This window comes from Octopus sinensis, linkage group LG7, assembly GCF_006345805.1.
Source record: "Octopus sinensis linkage group LG7, ASM634580v1, whole genome shotgun sequence".
Lineage (NCBI taxonomy): Eukaryota > Metazoa > Mollusca > Cephalopoda > Octopoda > Octopodidae > Octopus > Octopus sinensis.
Window position 1 is genome coordinate 40145900 of NC_043003.1, and position 21002 is coordinate 40166901.

The following is a 21002-nucleotide window of genomic DNA, read 5'->3' on the forward strand; positions in this document are numbered from 1 at the left end:
TGACTGTACCAGTGTACAGCAGTATCAACACACTTGCATACATGTTTGTGTGTATATAAATATTTATTGTAAAGATTATTTGCCAACATAATGTGGCAGTCCCGGTTGGGATGACTGTTACTGTTATTTAGCTCTAGAAAACATTGTCTTCAGCTGGCTATGACACATAATCTGTGTTCTATTTTCGAACAGGGAGATCTAGAAATAATAATTTCCTCATTTAAATATTTATTATTAACCACCAAAACGACCTATCAATGAAGCAGTATCTAATTGGGCTGCTAGAAATAGCAGCCCAATTTTTATCAAGTTTCACAAAGAAAAGAAAATGTTCGAGATATTATGCTTGAATAAAAGGCTGTGATTAGAAAGGTTTCGATTGCAGGCCTGCAGGATCAGTTATAACCCACAGTTGAACTTCCACACATCTTTTCAGAACAATCACTTGAGTTTGGAAAGAGAAATACAAAAGACACGTGTACAAGTAATTAGGAGCTTTATTTCCACCACATCCCACCCGTCCAACCCACCAAATGTATAGCTAGAACAAAGAAAATGGTCAATGTTTTCAGCAAAGTCTAGATGGCAGTTCCATAACCGGAATGGGGCTGGGAAGAGCCCGGAGAAGTGTCCGAATAGCAGATTGAGGGACAGAGCAGTGTAGTGAATCAGCGTGGCATTAGGAGGTAACAGTCCACTAAGACCATGTCCAGACAACTGCAACAACTTTGAGACAATGGCTGCTATGGATGACGAACAAGAGACACACAACAGAATTCTAGACGACATTGAAACCAGTGGTACTGCTGCTGTCATCTTCACAGTTGTTCCTTGTTGAAACAAACACCTGCAGGTGGTGCGGTTGGACCCTACCCTGGGTACCGCCATGACACGGGGAGCAGACAAAGAAGTGGATAAGAAAGAGACAGTCGAAGAGAGTGCTGTCGTCATCATCTGATTAGCAGTGACAATCTATTTCTGGAAGTCAAGCTTGTCTGATGGCATTAAAAATAATTCTAACAGGGGGGGAAAAAAGATAATAAAACAATAATAATAATAATAATGTGGCGTGTGAATGAGTTTTAAAAAAAACCAAAAAAAAAAAAATAAGTGTTTCTTCTGCCGGAAGTGGATTACTCGAGAACAATTTCCTCAACACTCAACAGGAATTCAATAGTCTCGTCAATGTAGTTGTCTGGGTTGTTGGCCTGAGAGTCTGTATCATGGCCTGAAATAGCAAAACAAATAAATATGAGATATTAGACACCAAGAGCATCAAAGTGAGGTAGAAATGAGTAATGGGCGCATCAATGGAACCCAGATTACAAATACATTATTTGCAGGAAGAATACGTAATTGATTAAGTATAAGAGCACTTATCATTACAAATATATCAAATTATATTTTTATCAAAAAGTGTATAAAATGAAAAGTCAAACAAACTAGTGGAGGCCTGCAGTGGCAAAGCAAGCAGACCCACCTCGTCAAACTAACAAACCAACTTACCATCTCTAAGAGTTATTCTTCTCTCTCGGTATTGAGCGTACTCTTGTTCCTTGTCAGCACGATATTGCCGGAAGTCAGTCAGCATCTTGCGCCGTTTCTCAATCATCTCCTACAAAGGAAGAATAATAAGGTTATTGTGATATCTAGCTCATACACAATCATCATGGATCCCGTAAATATACAAGAGCACAAATACCAAATTTATCAGTTACACAATGGACAATACTTTTAGATAATCTGTATAGTAAGACAGAAAGCATTGAGAAGACATATACACCATACCTATCATTAATGCAGCAGGGTAAAAGTTCATTATAAATTTTCCACAAACATACCTACATATACATAAGTGTTGGTGTGCACATAAAAAGCACCCAGTACACTTTATAAAGTGGTTGGCATTAAGAAAGGCATCCAACTGAAGAAACCATGCCAGAGCAGAGAATGGAGCCTGGTGCAGCTCTGATTTGCCAGCTCCTGTCCAACTGTCAAATGCATGTCAGCATGGAAGATGACGTTAAATGACGACATCCATATCCACATACACACTTTTGCAACAGCATATGCACTGACATAATAATTAACTGGTAAGGTGTTACAATAACGAACTGGAAATGTGACGAATGAAATAAACAAACATACTTTAGCAATATAGTAAACTGAACTTTGAACTACTGAAATCCTAAGCAATTGCACACAGCAAATAACTACAAATTTCCATGCCCTGTCAGTTTTATCACCAAAGTTAAGTACATTAAACAGAAGGAGAGTTTCAGTCAGCAAAGAGTTACAAACCTTTGAGGCCTTTGTTTGGCTCATCTTATCCTTAATTTCAAACTGTGTGGAATATTTCTTCATATTCTTCTTAATATCTTTAAGTTGATCCTTTGTCAAAAGGCTTGCGGGCCGGGGTCGCCACTGCAGCTGACAGAACCTATCCAGGGACTGCTTCTGCAGAAGTCTTCCCTGGAATGTCCAAACCCAATAGGCATTGTCCACCTGAAACATACAAAACAAAATTTAATGAGGGTGATGATGATTATGATAATAATTGCTAATATTTAAGAATTTAAAGATCTTGATCAGTGATCCCAGTAACACCCATCAAGATGACATCAGGAAGTAGAGGAAGAATACATGAGAGAGGGAGGGAGAGAGAGAGAGATGGAGTGAGACAATGACTTACTTTATGTCCCCACCAACTGACGCCAGAGATAACATATCGACCGGTTGGATCCCACTCCACGTCGGTAGACATGAAGTGCTCCGTGAGAGCCATCACAGTCATGTCATTAGTGTCAATGAACTCCAAGATGCCATTCAAGCTGTAGAGAAAGAGAAAGAGGTGACACTGATCAATACATCACTACCTACACATATCTATGCTATATATATATATATCTCAACACCATCATTTAACATCCAATTCCATGCTGGGATGGCTAGGCATGGCTGTGTGGTAAGAAGCTTGCTTCCCAACCACATGGTTCCTGGTTGGGCACGTGTCTTCTACAGCCTTGGGCTGACCAAAGCCGTCTGGGTGGATTTGGTGGATGGAAACTGAAACAAACTTGTATGTATGTCTTCATCTCAGTAACTTAGTGGTTCAGCAAAAGCGACTTAAGAGACATCTATATGACTATCAGGAAAATTCCATTCAATTCTCTTAAAAGTATTTTTCAAAGAATTGTATTTAGAATCGACTTCAAAGTGACATTGGTCATAAATGTAACAAAGGCAACAGCTTGATACATTCACACAAATGAAATTAACAAAATTACTTTCAATAAAAATATTATGTGAAGGGACTAATGTTGGAGCCCTTACAGAGTGGATTAGTTTCCACTCTAACAAAAAAAAAAAAAAAAACTACATTCTATTACTTCGCTGACAATGAATATTTGTAACAGCCTGTAATCTAACCATATTTGTAATACAATTAATGTATAGTTTATTTATATTTCAGTATGCATGACTGACTACAATTATGTAGTCTATGCTTATAAATAGAACTATATTATCCTATATCATCATCATAGCTCTTTTTTTTTAAATATCTGCTTTTCCTATGCTAGCATGTATTGGACTCAGTGAGGCAGAATTTTAAGTCCTTCCTGCCACCAATCCTCATTTTTTATTTCACTGAGCAAGCTACAGGACATACTATTTGCAAGAAATGTTAATGTCACCATTGATCAAATGGTATCGATTTCAGAACACTTGGCAGGATCATGTAAAATTCCATCTACCAAATTCTATTCAAAAGGTACCACGCAGTGAAATGAACCAGAAACCAAATGGATAGCAATCATGCTTGAACACATATTCAGCCTGGTTATAGCAGCGCTCTAAAATGGCACAGTTAATGAAAGAATATGATTGATTCTAGTTTCAGCCCATGAGCTGTGGCCATGCTGGGGCACCGCCTTTAATATATATATATATTCTCTTTTACTTGTTTCAGTCATTTGACTGCGACCATGCTGGAGCACCACCTTTAATCGAGCAACTCGACCCCGGAACTTATTCTTTTGTAAGCCCAGTACTTATTCTATCGGTCTCTTTTGCCGAACCGCTAAGTAACGGGGACATAAACACACCAGCATCGGTTGTCAAGCAATGCTAGGGGGACAAACACAGACACACACATATATATATATATATGCGTGTGTACGACAGGCTTCTTTCAGTTTCCGTCTACCAAATCCACTCACAAGGCTTTGGTCGGTTTGAGGCTATAGTAGAAGACACTTGCCCAAGGTGCCATGCAGTGGTACTGAACCCGGAACCATGTGGTTGGTAAACGAGCTACTTACCACACAGCCACTCGAAATACCAGTGTATTTATATATATATATACCGTTGTCATCGTTTTAACATCCACTCTTCCATGCTTGCATATGTGAAATCGAATTTGCTGAGGTGGATTTTCTATGGCCAAAATTTCCTTTTTTGTCACCAACTGTCTCGTTTCCAAGTAAAGTAATATTTCATAAAGACCAGACACATTTCCATGGAAGGTTAAGAATGTCATGGCAAGGAGACAGTAACACATGCATAGCTTCCTTCTACCAAATTCACTGACAAGGTCTTGGTCAACCCAGGGATATAAAAGACACTTGCCCGAGATTTCACGCAGGAGTGAACCCACTTCTTACCACACCTGTACACACTCACTCACACACATGTGCATGCTACTACTTACAAAGACAGGAGTTAACTGTGTAAGATACTAACCTCCTAAGTCCAGCTAGCACAATAAACTGCCCTGTTGGGCTCCAAAATAGATGGTTGGCTTGTCGCTTCTCAAGTGTTTCTATGGTAAGTCAAGGAAGAAAGAAACAATAAATAAGCAAAATTAAATGAACTGATTATAAATAAGAACGATACACAAGCGGAGCTCCATACAATTGCATCAGTATTACATAATTCAAAGAAGAAATTTGTTCTAAGCTTCAATAAGAATTCTCTGGCTATGGACACTATGCACAATCATATTTCTAAATTATATTAAAATTAAGCCCAGTATTTACAATACAACTTATCATGTGTAATTATTAAAATAATAATAATATATTAAGGTTGTCGGTTCCTCACTACATAAGTATATCAAATTAAGCACTTTATAAAAATACACTATGTTAAGTATAAAAAATTTACTATTCACATAACATACTGATTATGGAGTGAAAAAACATTTTTGTTGGTAGTTTGCATTGATGGACAACTTTTCTGTTAATTTCTTAACTGTAGGGTAGTTTTTTTTGTAACCGGACAAATAGTCATGTTTTACACCCAATGATGTAACATAACTACTGTGATGAACTCATGACTCCAAGGTAAGCAGCCCAGCATATTTTACAAGAACAACTAAGCAATAACCATATTTGGAGAGAAATATATCTGATCACAGTGAAAAACTTGCAGAACACTATCAATAATTTCTCACACAGGCATAACACACCAGAAGGAAGAAAAGGAAAAATTGAAGCTTTACTGTGTTGGTTGCCACCTTCAGCAACAATGTTGTTTCAAATTTTGGCACAAGGCCAGCAATTTTAAAGGAGGGGTAAGTAAATTATACTGACTTCAGTGTTCAACTGGTACCTATTTCATCAATCCTGAGAGGATGAAAGCAAGGCTGACCGTAGCAAAGCTTGAACTAAGAACGTAAAGAGCTTGAAGAAATGCTGTTGAGCATTTTGTCTGATTAGCTCATGATTTTGCCAGCTGGCCCCCAGCAACAATATCAACAATAATGGTTGTTTCTAATTTAGGCACAAGGCAAACAATTTTGAGGGGATGGATTAGTTGATGCCATCGACCAAACTAATATACTAGTTCTTTATCAATCCCTGTGGGGGGAAAAAGAAAAGATTATTACAGCAGGATTTGAACTCAGAATGCAAATAGCTTGAAGAAATACCACAGAGTATTTTATTTGTCACACCACCATCCTAAATAATAATAATCCTTTCTACAATAGGCACAAGGCCTGAAATTTGGGGTAAAGGAGATAGTCGATTAGATCAATCCCAGCACGCAACTGGTACCTAATTCATCAACACCGAAAGGATGAAAGGCAAACTCGACCTCAGCGGAATTTGAACTCAGAAGGTAAAGACAGGTGAAATACCACTAAGCGTTTTGCCTGGCGCACTAACAATTCTGCCAGCTTGCCGCCTTAGAAATAATAATAATAACAATATAAAAAAAAATTACTCACTTAAAGCTTCCACTTTACCCCCAGGTCGAATATTACAGAATGTGACTGATATCCGAGGGACCTCGCCATGGATGTAAGCAAATTTACTTCCGTTGGGTTCCCAAGCAAATGCAATTATACTTTCTGAAATCAAGAGAAAGACAGAGAAAATATGAAATACATATGATTTAACATGAACAACACTTTGATTCACTTTAACATTCAACCATTTATATCAACTAAAACAAAGCTAATATATGAAGTGCTAATATTAGTAGACCTTTTCAAAAAACAATATTCTTTTACCTTTGTTTTGGTTACAACTTTTGACAAATGGTCAAGCAAACACATCAACCATCATATATTTGAAAAAATTTCAATTCAAAATCTCCATTTTCTTTTTGATTACTATTTCTACAGAAGTCACCATTGCATGTTGATACTAATATATACAACGTAATAACTCCTCCCATTGATTTCATCATATGAGTGACTACATCAAGTATGGGGAACCTTTTTTAAATTTTTTTATAGGAAGTAGGTTACATAAGACATGACTCACCATAAGGTGGGTTGCACTACTAAAAAAAAAAAAAAAAAAAAAAAAAAAAATTCAAAGTAATTTTTCATTGTTATGCCTTTCATAAAGTCCATTAGGCCAGTCTCCCCATGCCTTGTCTAGTTGTTTGATCAAGTGGATGACTTCACTCACTGAGTTAGAGTGGAATGCAGCTGAATAATTCAAGTGCAAACAAAGTAATTCTCAAGTAGGATCATGATACAAATGTGACATAAACCACGTCGTCGCATTTGTTTGTTTTTACATCCATTTTCTCATGCTAGCAAGCGTTAAACAATTATATACAGTTACAGTATTTTTACTGTTGGATGCCCTCCCTACTGCTAACCCATGGCCGTTTTTCTCTTAAACACATTCACACACATCTATACGATGGGCTTTCCATCTACAAAATTCATAAAGCACTGGTCACCAGAAGGCACTTTGCCGTAGTACTGCAACATGGGATTGAACCTATAACCACATGGTTGCCAAGCAAACTTTTTTTTTTCCACACAGCCATCCACATGTCTACAATTTTAATCACTTCTGTTGGCTAGTAACATTGATAAAATTGTCCAGAAGTACCATATTTTAATGTGTATGAGAGACCCCCTTAATTTTTGGGCTTAAAATTTGGAAAAAGAGTTTTGTAAGGGATTATAATACAATCTATGTATAAGAAACTCCTATATTTTTTTTAACCTAATTTTTGACAAAAACGGGTTCCTTATACACATTAAAATATGGTAATAATTATGATTCACACGAGAACATAGAATTAGGAAGAGAAGGGAGAGAGGTAGAGAGACAAGGAGAAGGGGTAGATAACAGTGATATATGTCAATGATTTAATAAGAAAAGAGTCAATTATGAGGTACCTTTGATTTCAATTTTATCAACAGGGATCTGTTTCTCACGAATCCTGAACACTTCAAAGTTATAAGAGATTCCCTGGAAAGTAAAGAGATGAATACAAATATATTAGTACTATTGCCTGGTTGATGTCACATTTAAAGAACCAACATTAAGAACACAACAATATCACGCTATATAGCCACAGTAGAAATATAAACATTATTATCATCGTTTAATGTCCGCTTTCCATGCTGGCATGGGTGGGATGGTTTGACAGGAGTCAGCTAGGCAGAAGCCTGCACCAGACTTCTGCAATTGTTTTGGTAGGATTTTTACAGCTGGATGCCCTTCCTAACACCAACCACTCTGGTGTGGACTGGATGCTTTTGAAGTGGCACCTGCACTGACAGGGTCACCAAGTAACCTGCAAGACAAAAATCTTTTGAGAGGGGAGGTGATCTTGTGTCAAATGATGACAGGTAATAGTGAAACAGAGAGGCAGAAACAGGTGTCTTGCTGTAGAAGAGGTACAAGGTTACCTGACCTGAGAGACGGAGAGGGAGAAGGAGAGAGAGAGATCAGGAATGAAGAAACGAACATGTGCACTGCAGCAAAGGAAATACAAAGTTACACATAGCAATGATAGAGGGACAGGACTGAGGAGTGAGAGGTAGGTATAGTGACTGGAGGAGGAAAAGAAGAGACGCAGAAGATTGGTTTGTTGGGGCAGGGTGTGTGAGAAGTAATAATAGTAAAAATATAAAGTATCTTTATTGGCACTTACTCTGTATTTGTACTGGTCTTTTTCTTCCACTTTCTTAGCTTTAGTATAACGGTCAACCTTGACACATAAATAATCTCCCAATTTCTGCCAATGCATCTTACAATCCGCTACATTGAATAAGTTTTTCTTGCATAGTTCTGTTCGATTTGGTATACTAATTAACACCACCCGAGCTGGAACATTCTGCTGTTCTGGCATCCAGTAGGCAATGATGTTGTCTGTTGGAGACCAGGTGAAATCCCTAAATGGAGTAAAGACAAAAAGATTAGTAAAGAAATGAGAAAACAAAACAAAAAAAAAAGTTGCCTATTTTAATAATAATTCCGATTGTGGCCGTTGCCAGCCTCGTCTGGCCTCCGTGCCAGTGGCACGTAAAAAGCACCATCCGAGCATGGCCGTTCGCTAGCCTCGTCTGGCACCTGTGTCGGTGGCACGTAAAAAGCACCCACTACACTCACGGAGTGGTTGGCGTTCGGAAGGGCATCCAGCTGTAGAAACACTGCCAGATCTGACTGGCCTGGTGCAGCCTTCGGGCTTCCCAGACCCCAGTTGAACCGTCCAACCCATGCTAGCATGGAAAGCAGACGTTAAACGATGATGATGATGAATGATTTCTAAGCCAAACACAATACTACATATTTTAGATAAGGTACAGCTGATAAATATTAACTCCAATATTTGGGTGGTACTTATAAATTATGAATGCAGCAAAATAAAGAGCAAAGGACGATTATCACAGGATTTCAATTCAGAACCCAATTAAATACCGCAAAGCATTTTGCCTGATGGGTTACCAGTTGCCAACTAACCACAGTCCTTACTTTTAACTTGGGCACAAGGCTACAGTTGACAGGAGATATAACTGAATATACGAAATTCACTGCCAGATTATTACTTATTCAATTTATACTAGAAGGATGAAAAGCAAAATTGAATCTGGCCAGATTTCATTCAACTCAGAACATAAAGATAATTACTCCAAGTCATTTCGTTAAAATCCCAACCCAAATCTGTTGCAGAATTAGTTATCATAATCATCATCATTTAACGTCCGCTTTCCATGCTAGCATGGGTTGGACGGTTCAACTGGGGTCTGGGGAGTCCGAAAGCTGCACCAGTCCAGTCAGATCTGGCAGTGTTTCTACAGCTGGATGCCCTTCCTAACGCCAACCACTCCGAGAGTGTAGTGGGTGATTTTATGTGCCACCGACACAGGTGCCAGACGAGGCTGGCAGACGGCCACGCTCGGATGGTGTTTTTATGTGCCACCGACATAGGTGCCAGATGAGGCTGGCAAACGGCCACGATCGGATGGTGTTTGTTACGTGTACATAAACAGATGTGAAAAATAGAAAGCAAAGCAGTGGAGTGTAAACCTAAAATACAAAGGGACATGAAATACCTCCACCCTAATGGTGTTTAACTTAGACACAAAACCAGTATCTGAGGGATAAATAATAAAGCAAAGCTTTGTAGGATTTGAATGGTGACAATTCTTTTACGAAAAGAGGGATAACAAATTATCTTAAAGACAGCAGGGTATTGCAGGAGAGACTTCAATCAAAGATATATAAACATATACACAGGAGTGGCTGTGTAGTAAGAAGCTTGCTTCCCAACCACATAGTTCCGGGTTCAGTCCCACTGTGTGGCACCTTGAGCAAGCGTCTTCTACTATAGCCTTGGGCCACCCAAAGCCTTGTGAGTGGATTTGGAAACTGAAAGAAGCCTGTTGTATATATATATATATATATATATATATGTATGTGTGTTTGTTCCCCCGCCATCGCTTGGTAACCGATGTCGGTGTGTTTGTGTCCCAGTCACTTAGCAGTTTGGCAAAAGAGACCGATAGAATAAGTACTAGGCTTACAAAGAATAAGTCCCCTGGTCAATTTGTTCGACTAAAGGTGGTGCTCTAGCATGGTCACAGTCAAATGACTGAAACAAGTAAAAGAATACACATACATACATGTATGTGTGATGCAATATTTGAAACGCACACCCATAGTTACACTGTAGGCAACAACAATGACGGTTAATGATAATATATAACCAAAAAGAACAATAGCTTACTTGATGCCAGGTAGTTTCAAACTTTTCTTTTCAAGTAAACCAAAAGACTGAAAGAAATAAACAATATAGCAATAATCAATGTGCATGGCAAAATTTAGAGAATTAATTATTTATAAGAAATCAATGATATATAATTATTCAGACTGTTATAAAGTAACAACAGAAGTAGCTGTCATCATCATTGTCTTTTAACATCCATACCTCATTTTGTGTACAGTGATTCTAATACCGGTAGCAACAAGAGTATTTAACCAGATTGTTTCCAGCGCTTTTGGAGTTGGTTATTATGTAGTAATGTAATGAGGATAAATTAAATTGGAGTGTTGCTTTGGTTTGAAGTTAAAGATTATGGTTAAACAGAAGAATGTAGAATGGCAGAAGCCTGAAGGCAGAAAGACCATGGGATTAAGAAAATAACAACTAAGCCAATCCCATTAGTCTACCCAATCTAGGGGGTCTGCGAGGGGCCTGGAAACTGATAGTATTTCTGCCAAATTTGGTGAAAATCCGCTCAGCCGTTTTCCAGCAAATTTGCAAAAACAAAGACGAACGACAACTACAATACCCTACTTCTTTTGTGTGCAGGGTAATAACAGTGGAATGTCTACGAAGACTGTTAATCTTATGCATGAAAGTATGGGAGGCAACTTCACAATACACTGCACTGCTCTTGCCATGGTTGAGACAGGAGAATCAAATATAAATGCATAGTGATAGTGATAAATACAATGGTTCACGGAAATACTCATAAATGCTGGTCGCATGAAGAACAATGCTCAGTGTTAAAATATTTGACTCAATGCCATGAGAAACAACTGAGCTGTACCCTAATTTTATAGCCTTTGGAAATTCAATCAATATTTGATGAAAAGTTAAATACTTACAGGTGTTTCATACACACTGAGTGCATCAGTTCCAAGCCTGGCAAAATATTCACCTGTCTTATTCCACCTGAAAGGAAAAATAAGGAGATTGAAGTTCAGTTCACAACAATTAAAGAGGTGAGAGAAATAGACGAGTTGAAAGTAATAATCATTACACTAATTTATGTACATCTAAACCCTTCATTAATACTTCTACTTAGGACAATTAACAGAAAAGGTTTAAGGGATTTCCAAGAAACAACCTGAAAACTGAGCTATTAACTGATATATATCTAATCCGATGTGACTGTTTCTCCCAAATATGTGTGGTTAGGGAGCTTGCTTCCTAGCTACGTGGCACTTTGGGTTCAGTCACACTGCGTGGCACTTTGGGCAGGTGTCTTCTACTATAGCCCCGAGCCGACTGAAGCTCTGTGATTGAATTCAGTAGGCGGAAATTACTGCCGTGTGTATATGTGTGCGTGTGGGTGATCAGTGCCTCTCCGAAAGAGAGAGAGAGAGAGGGAATGAATTCTACCAACAACTTCCAGTTAGGTTTCTGATGAGGATAGATGCAGCTCATAAGAGTAAATCCTCTCAAAACTCCTGGCAGGCAGTGTTTAACTATTTAGCATTCAGATTACTCTCTGAAAGCAATGCTCATTTATTCATACTGCTTTGAATTAATCATGCAATATCTTGTAACTTTGAGATTTTGATGTGACTTTATTGTTAGAATGATATTGTAGAGTAGATGTCAGAGACTAGATCAGGCCAGTTTGAACCTAGAACACATAAAACATTTTGGCTGGATAAGATTGGTTTAAAAGCTAAAGGACTAACCACTGATCTACCATGTTAACTGATTATAAATTGTACTTTTACCCTCCAAAACGTCTCAGGAATTCAAAAAGTGTCTTATAAAGGTTTAGGTTAATAAAGCAAGTAGTGATTCAAGAAAAGACGTGCCAAAATTGAGATGCATCTAAGTTGATGAACATGGCAATAACCTACTGTCTTAGGAGTGAGAAGGGACTGTGCAGTTTGTGAGTGCAATGCATCGCACAGAACAATAAAGTAGGTAAAAATCAAACAATTCTTTGAACAGCAGCTACATTCATTGGCACACACCAGTTCTGTAGGAGGTATTAATCACAGAGACAGACTCTTGTTAACCATATTTCTTCTGAAATACATTGCCTTTGTTTTGATTGATTTGGAGAATTATGTAGAAATTAGTAACTTGCAAGTTACTTGGTAACCCTGTCAGTGCTGGTGCCATGTAAAAAAACATCCAGTCCACACTATAAAGTGGTTGGCATTTGGAAAGACATCCAGCTGTAAAAACCCATACCAAAACTGACCGCTTGTGTTGGTGTCACATAAAAAGCATTGTCCACTCTGTGGGGTGGTTGGTGTTAGGAAAGGCATCCAACCGTAAAACCATGCCAAAACAGATACAAAAGTCTGGTGCAGTCTTCTGCCTGTTCAGTTCCTGTCAAACCATCCTACCTATGCCTGCATGGAAAGCAGATGTTAAACGATGATGATGAGGAACAGTTATTAACTTGGTATTTGGAACATAAATTTTTATGAAAGGTTTTGATTTAGATTACTTTGACGCAAGGTTTTATCACAGAACATTGCGTGGTTTCAGGTAGGTTGGAACGAAACAGGTTAACCCTTTCGTTACCAAACCGCCCGAAAAAAGTTTTGGTTCATGTGACCAAGCCGCCCAAACCCGCCTGTAATTACTTCATATTTAAATGAGAATATCAGAGCAAATCTCGTTAGTACATTCGTGAAAACATGTGATTATACTTCGTAAACAGTTCATCCACAGTTTTGTACAACGATCGATGTGTAATTTTAATTCCCTGAATTTTGGGAGATTTTTTTCCACATTTTTTTCGGCATCGATTTTTCTTCAACTTTGAAAATGGATAGGAGTTTCATGTTATCAAGCATTGATTCCGAATTTAAAGCTTTTTCAACGGAAAATAGGGAGATATCAAGAAAAAGAATGAATGAGGTCTTAAAGCATGTGGTGTACAAAATAATAGGATATTTTTTTATCCATTAATCAAAAGCAGCGATTCCGAAGAAGCAAATTGGCGATGGCAACAGCAAAGACGATTTTACATCGGAATGAAGTAAAAAAACTTTAAAAATGTTTTTATTAGCAATTTTTCTGAGGAGAGTTTATCTATAGTCTTTCTTAGGAAGCGAAACCATTAGACTTTTATTTTTTACAGTATGCTTGTTTGGAGCGATCACAGTGGAAGCAGACTGTTACGCAGAATGTAAACAAACACAAAATCGGGGATCAAAGTTTGGAAAATTTGTGAAGCAAATACTGGGTACTGTGTGGATTTAGTTTTTATACAGGGAAACTAATGTTAGTGAGCATGGCTTAGGGTACGATGTGGTCTGGAAGTTATTGTTTGAAGCGATCAATGTGGAAACAAATTTACGCAGATTGTAAACAAACACAAAATGGGGGATCAAATTTCGGAAAATTTGTGAAGTAAATACTGGGTACTGTGTGGATTTGGTTTTTATACAGGGAAAATAATGTTAGTCAACATGGCCTAGAGAACAATGTGGTCTGGAATTTATCACTTCCATACCATAACCAGGGCCGTATATTATTTTTTGACCGATTTCTTAAGTTCGGTCAAACTTGCGGTGGATTCCAGTATTTCACTTTATTCCACCTTTATGGTACACCTGTTGTGCATTAAATTCAACTGATGATCTAGTGATGTGCTCAATTCTTTTTTATCAAAATTTTGTTGGATACCCATTTGAATATTAGCTGATGATTCATTTTCTATGGTGATGTTTAAACAAAATTTTAATATTTTTATCTTTTGCTCAATTTACCTGGATTTACCTGTAATCAAAGTCACTTTGAGACAAAAGTTATGCAATAGAACTGATTAAGAACCCTTTCTTCAATTATGTTCCAAATATCACAATATGTTGATAAGTAAAAAAGTTACAGTTATTTAATGAAACAAGCCTAAATTCATGATTATTTTAGAATTTAATTGAAACTCATGAGGGGTGTATTTTGGTCAGAAATATAGAAACGAAAGGGTTAACAAATGAGAATAATGGCAATTATGTAGATGAGAGAGAGAGAGATGGTTATTTAAATGCTTGCTTATTCAATGTTGTACAGTATACCATCACTTGTCAGAAGCCTTTATTTGTTGCCTACAAGGTCCAAATACACTAACACAACCTACTACTTCTTCCAGAGTCTCTTTATGATTCAACTACCACCCATTCTCAGCACACACACTTATACTACTGACCATCATTAATGACCAGCTGTTACCACAAGATACTTTTACTTTTCTCACAGAAGAGATGAACTTACTTAAATACAGGCCAAGTTGATTGGTTTTCACAGTGGAAGCTTCTCTTCTTATGACCAGCACGGATATCCCAAATAATAATAGCTTGAGGGTCATCTTTAGTCTCCTGTAGAGGACTGAATGACACGAGATACCTAAAAATAAAACAAAGAAGATTCATGAAAACAATCCTAATTCAAAAGCAATACAGGTGTATAATTATTGATTACTATAAATCAAAAACACTATATTTCTAAAAAGTGTTAAGGTCATACCTTTTCACATCAGGAGGTGAATCTTTTTATCAGAAACTGGTTTCATGTTGTATCTCACTTGCTATGATATATACACAAATATATATATATATATATACACGCACACACAAACGTCATCTTAGTTCTTTGCCAGCATGGACGAGATGAATATATTATTGTTGAACTGTTGTTTTACAAGTATAAGCCCCTTCTGTCACTAATCCTTACTGGTTTTTCAGATAAGGGACTTCCAGTCAAAATGTCTGCAAAGGAACACTGCTGGTAGATATCACTTTCCCATGGTGCTACTGAAACCAAGTTGCTGGGATGTGAACTTCTCAACCACTGTTATGCCAGTGTGTGTGTGTGCATATACACAGGCATTTTGTCCCCTTTACCATGAAAGTATGGATCGGGTAAGTCTTAGTTTCATCACTTGCTGCGGGTAGTTATTTTTGGTACAACTCTTTCAGCTGGATACCCTTCTCAATACAAATAACTTTGCAGTGTTATTTCAATGCATTTCATGCCAGTGACACCAGAGAAGCTCTACGCTCAGTTTTTCTTTGGAGTTACAGACTTCTTAGATGGAAGACCTCTGCTATGGCTAACAAAATTCTTGACTTTTCCATGTAGTTAGTGTAAAATCCTATTTGTAAAATGCTGTGTCTGTTCAGATTGCCCAACTTCCTTGAAAACTCATCTTTGTTATGGCTGTGATTATTGAGGACAGCCCTTATACTCTGAAGCAGACAGGCATAAAGTTCTCCCTGATATGAACCTTACAGTGGTAATCTTAGAAGGAAGACTATTACTATGTCTGTCTTCATGATACTGAGCAGATGTGGAGGGGCCATTTAGCTGAGATTTAGGGTCTCTTAATGTCATTGAGTAGAATGGGGATATAAGTAATAAGCTATCATTTAACATCCACCTCAAGACAATACCTTGCTACATGCTGTAGTGCTTCCTCATCTAGTACACCAACAATAGAGACAACATATCTATCAAACTTTGTTTTTATATGTCATTTTGTATTAATGCTGGATATCACTGATCACTTTATAGTATGGACTGGGAAAATTTATCTATTCTATGAGCACTAGATAGGTTATCAGCAGCAGACTTACCGTTCACAGGGAGAAAAGTCTATAAGCTGGACATCTGGGTGACTGAACTTCATTATTTGCTCAAATTTCTCTCCACCCCAAAGAGCAATACCCTTGGAATGAAAAGTAGCAAGGTAAGTTCCCTGTGGGGACCAACGTACGTAAGTTTCTGTCCACCGCTGTAAGTATACAAAAACAATAGAAAGGAATCACTCGAAACTGTGGCTGGTGCAGTTAGAATCAACATATGTATTAAAATTGAATATGTAAGTAAATAATCAAGGGTCAGGAATGTTATGTGAGTTTTTGACAAATTGGTTCTTTCTCAGTACAAAGGTCAGAATGAAGGAAAGATGAATGAAGTAATGAAGTGCCACATTTGAAAAAGACATGAACATTGAATGGCAAATGTCTTTGGAATCTTGAGAGAATGGAGATGAAAATTCATTGAATGTATCACATGTAGGAAAGGTGGATCACAAGTGAGTTGTCAAAATGGCTGGGTATTAAAATAAATGAGAGATATGTGCAAGATGATATTTGGAATGATCATGGAGAGTATTTATAGAGGAAAAAACAAAAGAAGGAAGGGAATGAGATCAGGCCTCAAGATAGTGGGACTTACAGAAAAGATGTAATAGAATAAAGAGGAATGGCAATATGCTGCTCTGCAAACTTGTCCAAGCCATGCCAATGTGGGATCAGCAGAACAGTCTTTCTAATGGAAACTTTGAGATGGAGAATAGGGTAAAGCATAATACAAGCTATTTTTTTTTTTTTGAGAGAGAGAGAGAGAGAGAGAGGGGGAGAGAGAGAGACTTACACTTCGTTCTTCAGCTAGATTCGGTTGTCCTCCGGAACCATTGAAGAAAATGGCAGTTTTGTCTCCAGCATCATAGATTACACTATATTGATCAAAGCTTTCATTGTTCAGCAACCAGGAACGGAGATTACCCTGCAATGACAGGAGAAAACTTATTAACCCACATTTAGACAGCACTCTACATTCCCAGTGGAAAGCGGACATTAAACAATGATGATGATGATATTTCAACACAGAAATCAATGATAAAATACATGCATGTAAAGTTGCAAAATCAATCTAATTTCTGCTCAGATCCTCCAGAGTTGAAAGTCATGTTGTATTTCGTATAACTGAAAATCCAAGACTTTCTTTTACAGAAATAAGACCGAAGACCTTGTAATTTGAACAGGATCACCCAACAGTCAAAGCAGGTAAGAGTTGATTGTCAAATTGTGTAAATTGGAATAATACATCACAAGCCAAGATGCAGATTTATATGAAACACTGATTACTGACATCATCATCATTTAATAATCCGTTTTTAATGATGACATGGGTTGGATGGGCTGACAGATGCTGGCAAGGCCAGGAGCCACACCAGGTTCCATAGCTTGTTTTCCAGTTGGATGTCCTTCCTAATGCCAACCACTTCACAGAGTCTACTAGGTGCTTTTTATGTGGCACATTATAAAGAACAGATCTTCTTGAATACAACAATGCACCATATATCTCGGTTCTTTGCCATGTCAATATGGGTTGAATGGCAACTGCTACTAGTATGCGTCATCTGGTTTGTTACTTACAATGTGTTTTAAATGGCCACAATGACAACCACAATGCAACTGACTAACAGCTGTTTGTGATTCTTCAGATACTACATATTTGCAGTGTAAATCTTGCAGCTGCACAAGACTATTTTTAATTGTAAACCTTGCAACAATAGCTAACTGCTTCAATAAGAGGAACAGTCGAAACAAGACAAATCTTCCTCAAATCACACCCTACCATCTTAACACATTAGATAACATGTGTCTGAATAAAAAACTGGATGGTAATGGTTGGAGCAGTTTTGGTCAGAAGTGACCTAGAGCTAAACAACTCACTAGCACATCAAATAACCATTCAAAATGCTGGTGAGCCAATGAAGAGGATTCTCCATGGCTACTCAAACTGTTAGAATCAGCAAAACACTAGTTTTTAAAATGCAAAAACACTGTAATGTAGTCCTTGATATATATATCTAAAGACAAGTTGGTCATGGCTGGAATACTTCTGCTTTATCAAAGCTGACCAGAAACTGAACAACAGCAACAATTTTGTATTTAAGAATCGAGAGTTAAATTGGAAGGAATAAAAATGTGAATAATAAAATGATAAATATAATTATAGAAACATGAATAGAACACACAATACATATATGTAACAGTTATATATATAATTGGTCTTACCATGTCTTTATATGGTTTAGGCTGAGGCGGTTCCCAGTCCTTGGGCATATTTTCATATCTAGAAAAAGAAAACACAAAACAAACTATTAACTGTTTAGAGAAATAATTACAGAAGTGGCTTACCCTCACTCCTACATAGTCTCCCTAGAAACACAGATGTGGCTATAACCATCACAGAATCTATGCAAAGGCTTTTACTAAAGCACAACAGAGCTTAAGGTAACTTTTACAGCCTCAGTGTGTGTGCGTTGGACTGTACCAGCCGAGAGTGTAAGCAATCACTTGGTACCATCATCATTACAACCCTTCACTGTTCAAACTGGCCAAAAATAATTCCCCTTTATTTGTCTGAACCAGCCAAATTTAGCCATATCTGATTATTCTACGAAATCACTGTGTGTGAGAGAGAGAGAGAGAGAGAGAGAGAGAGAGAGAGAGAGAGAGACTGATTCCCAAAATTGAATTCTCACTTTGAGATAATGTGAGATAAAGTCTTTCTCGCCTCTATTCAAGTAAAAAATACTGTGAAATTTTTGAGACTTTTTTTCTTTCAATGTTTGAGAAGTGTATATCTTAGTTTTTAATATGGCAGCAAGCAGCAATTCTGAATTTGGAGATTTTACTTTCAATGATGTACAAAATATAAACAAAAACAAAAGTGATTTGTCTTTGGAGGAAACTGATATTGATATTTATGAATCTTCATCAGACAAGGAAGATTTTGATAATGAAAGTGATGAAACTGATATTGAAAACATTATGGCAACATGGTTGAAGATTACTACACCAACCACAATTCCTGATTTCACAGTAAAAACTAGTCCACAACAGTCCAGTGGTTGTACATTGGGAGGTCAGACATTTATTTTTTACTTTTACCAAAAAGTGTTTTGGAAACTGTCGTGGAGGAAACAAATAAATATGCTCAATGCATAATTTCTATTCGTGGAAGACCTGATCCACTATGGCAACCAACTGATACTGTGGAAATGCAAGCTTTTTTTTTTTTAATCATAAGCATTTAGTATCAAGCAGCTTCTTCAACTGTGGAGCTATTGGAATCCTGATATAAGGTACGGTGATCCATATATCTCCAGCATTATGTCTAACTATAGTTAATTCATATATTGTTTATGTAAAAAGCCACAAGGTACCCCCACCATCAAAGGACTACAACCATTGGAAATTTCGGGTTGACATCGCATCTCAGTTACATGAGGGCTTTTCTTCCAGAAAGAACAGAACAATGAGAAAAGCAAAATTACCTGAGGTGGATGTCAACAGAAAAAATATTGACCTCCATAAACTGGAAAAAATAAATGTAAGGGAAAAAGTTTGCAGACTGTCCACTGCAAAAGGATATCAGGTTGAGATCTCAAATATGAGTTCGTTTTGCAAAATGCCCTTGTGTAAAGGGTGCTTTGGACAGTTTCACAATAGAAATATAGTCTAACTATATTTTGTTGTTTGATACTAATACTATGATATATTCCTTTCATTTTATTACAAATATTATATGAAAGTGAGAAATACATATTAATTTTCAGTATGTTACACACCTTGCTCGACAACTTCACGCAACACACCCTTCTATTTGCCGACGATGTCAAACTGGTCGCTCCCTCCACCAAATTTGGAGGTGGTCTAACGAATGGGACCTGTGTCTGAACGTGTCAAAGTGCTGTCATCTGCCTGTTGGCTCTCTTCCTGCAACTCAACTTGATTTTGAGCCGGGTCGTCTGCTGCTGGAGAGGACCGATCAGGTAAAGGACCTGGGTATCTTGGTGGATTCCTCCTTTTCGCCTTCGGCCCAGTGCGTCCATGCTGCCAACAAAGCATGCGGAATTCTGTTCTTGATTCGATGTCATTCGGAATGCTCACAGCAGCCATATTCCTACTGCTCTATGTCACGCTGGTGACACCCTTATTGGAGTACGGGATTCAAGCCTCTTCTCCTTATCTCCTCAAAGACATACAGCATCTCGAGAGAGTCCAGAAGCTGGCTACCCACATGGTTCATGGTCTCAAGAATTTGTCTGATGAAGAAAGGCTGAAGACGTTCAACCTTTATTCTCTAGAAAAACGTCGCCGCCGTGGTGATCTCATTCTCGCTAACAACATCATAAGCGGAAAGTGTAACCTCTCGAAAGAGCTGTTCTTCACTCCTGCTCCAGAGCGTCAGCTGCGGGGTCATTCCGAAAAGCTCTATCTGCGACGATTTCAGCTCAATTGAAGGAGAGGGGCTTTCTCCGTCCGGGTTGTGGATCCGTGGAACAAGCTGCCAGACGAGATGGTGAAGATGCCGACGACCGCTTTGTTCAAAGTCTCCCTTGACCTCAAGTGGCCTGAACTCTTTACATGAACACCACCCTGTACATAACTCCATGTCCCCCTACATGGCCTTGCTTTTTGCTTTTTGAGCCAAAAATTAACTAACTAACTGTATTCACCCTTGTTTCACTGTTAATGAACTTTGTTTATTAAATGCATTCTGTTATGTAAATGTATTCATTAAATTGTATAAGAGTACATAGCCAATGATATATTGATTAGTAAAAGAGTTCTGTACTTATTTTCAGTGAAAATGTTTGAATGAAATATAAAGAAAGATTAAAATCTTGTACCGATTATATCTGTATTTTAATTAATGTACCTCATCTTAAAAAGTGG

General features: G+C 37.7%; 1 protein-coding gene across 1 annotated transcript in view; it reads right to left on the bottom strand.

Moving 5' to 3' along the window:
• Window positions 1-479: 479 nt before the first annotated feature.
• Window positions 480-21002, bottom strand: part of LOC115214524 (eukaryotic translation initiation factor 3 subunit B) — a 33046-nt gene continuing 12523 nt past the window's right edge. The window contains exons 4-17 of the mRNA XM_029783725.2: window positions 18333-18390; window positions 16903-17034; window positions 16101-16258; window positions 14740-14871; window positions 11373-11439; window positions 10489-10535; window positions 8413-8653; window positions 7652-7724; window positions 6233-6355; window positions 4744-4822; window positions 2693-2831; window positions 2302-2505; window positions 1507-1615; window positions 480-1228 (exon numbers count right to left, since the gene is read on the bottom strand). Coding sequence (XP_029639585.1) covers window positions 1134-1228; window positions 1507-1615; window positions 2302-2505; window positions 2693-2831; window positions 4744-4822; window positions 6233-6355; window positions 7652-7724; window positions 8413-8653; window positions 10489-10535; window positions 11373-11439; window positions 14740-14871; window positions 16101-16258; window positions 16903-17034; window positions 18333-18390 — 1657 coding nt within the window. The 3' untranslated portion in view covers window positions 480-1133. The remainder of the gene's footprint in view (window positions 1229-1506; window positions 1616-2301; window positions 2506-2692; window positions 2832-4743; window positions 4823-6232; window positions 6356-7651; window positions 7725-8412; window positions 8654-10488; window positions 10536-11372; window positions 11440-14739; window positions 14872-16100; window positions 16259-16902; window positions 17035-18332; window positions 18391-21002) is intronic.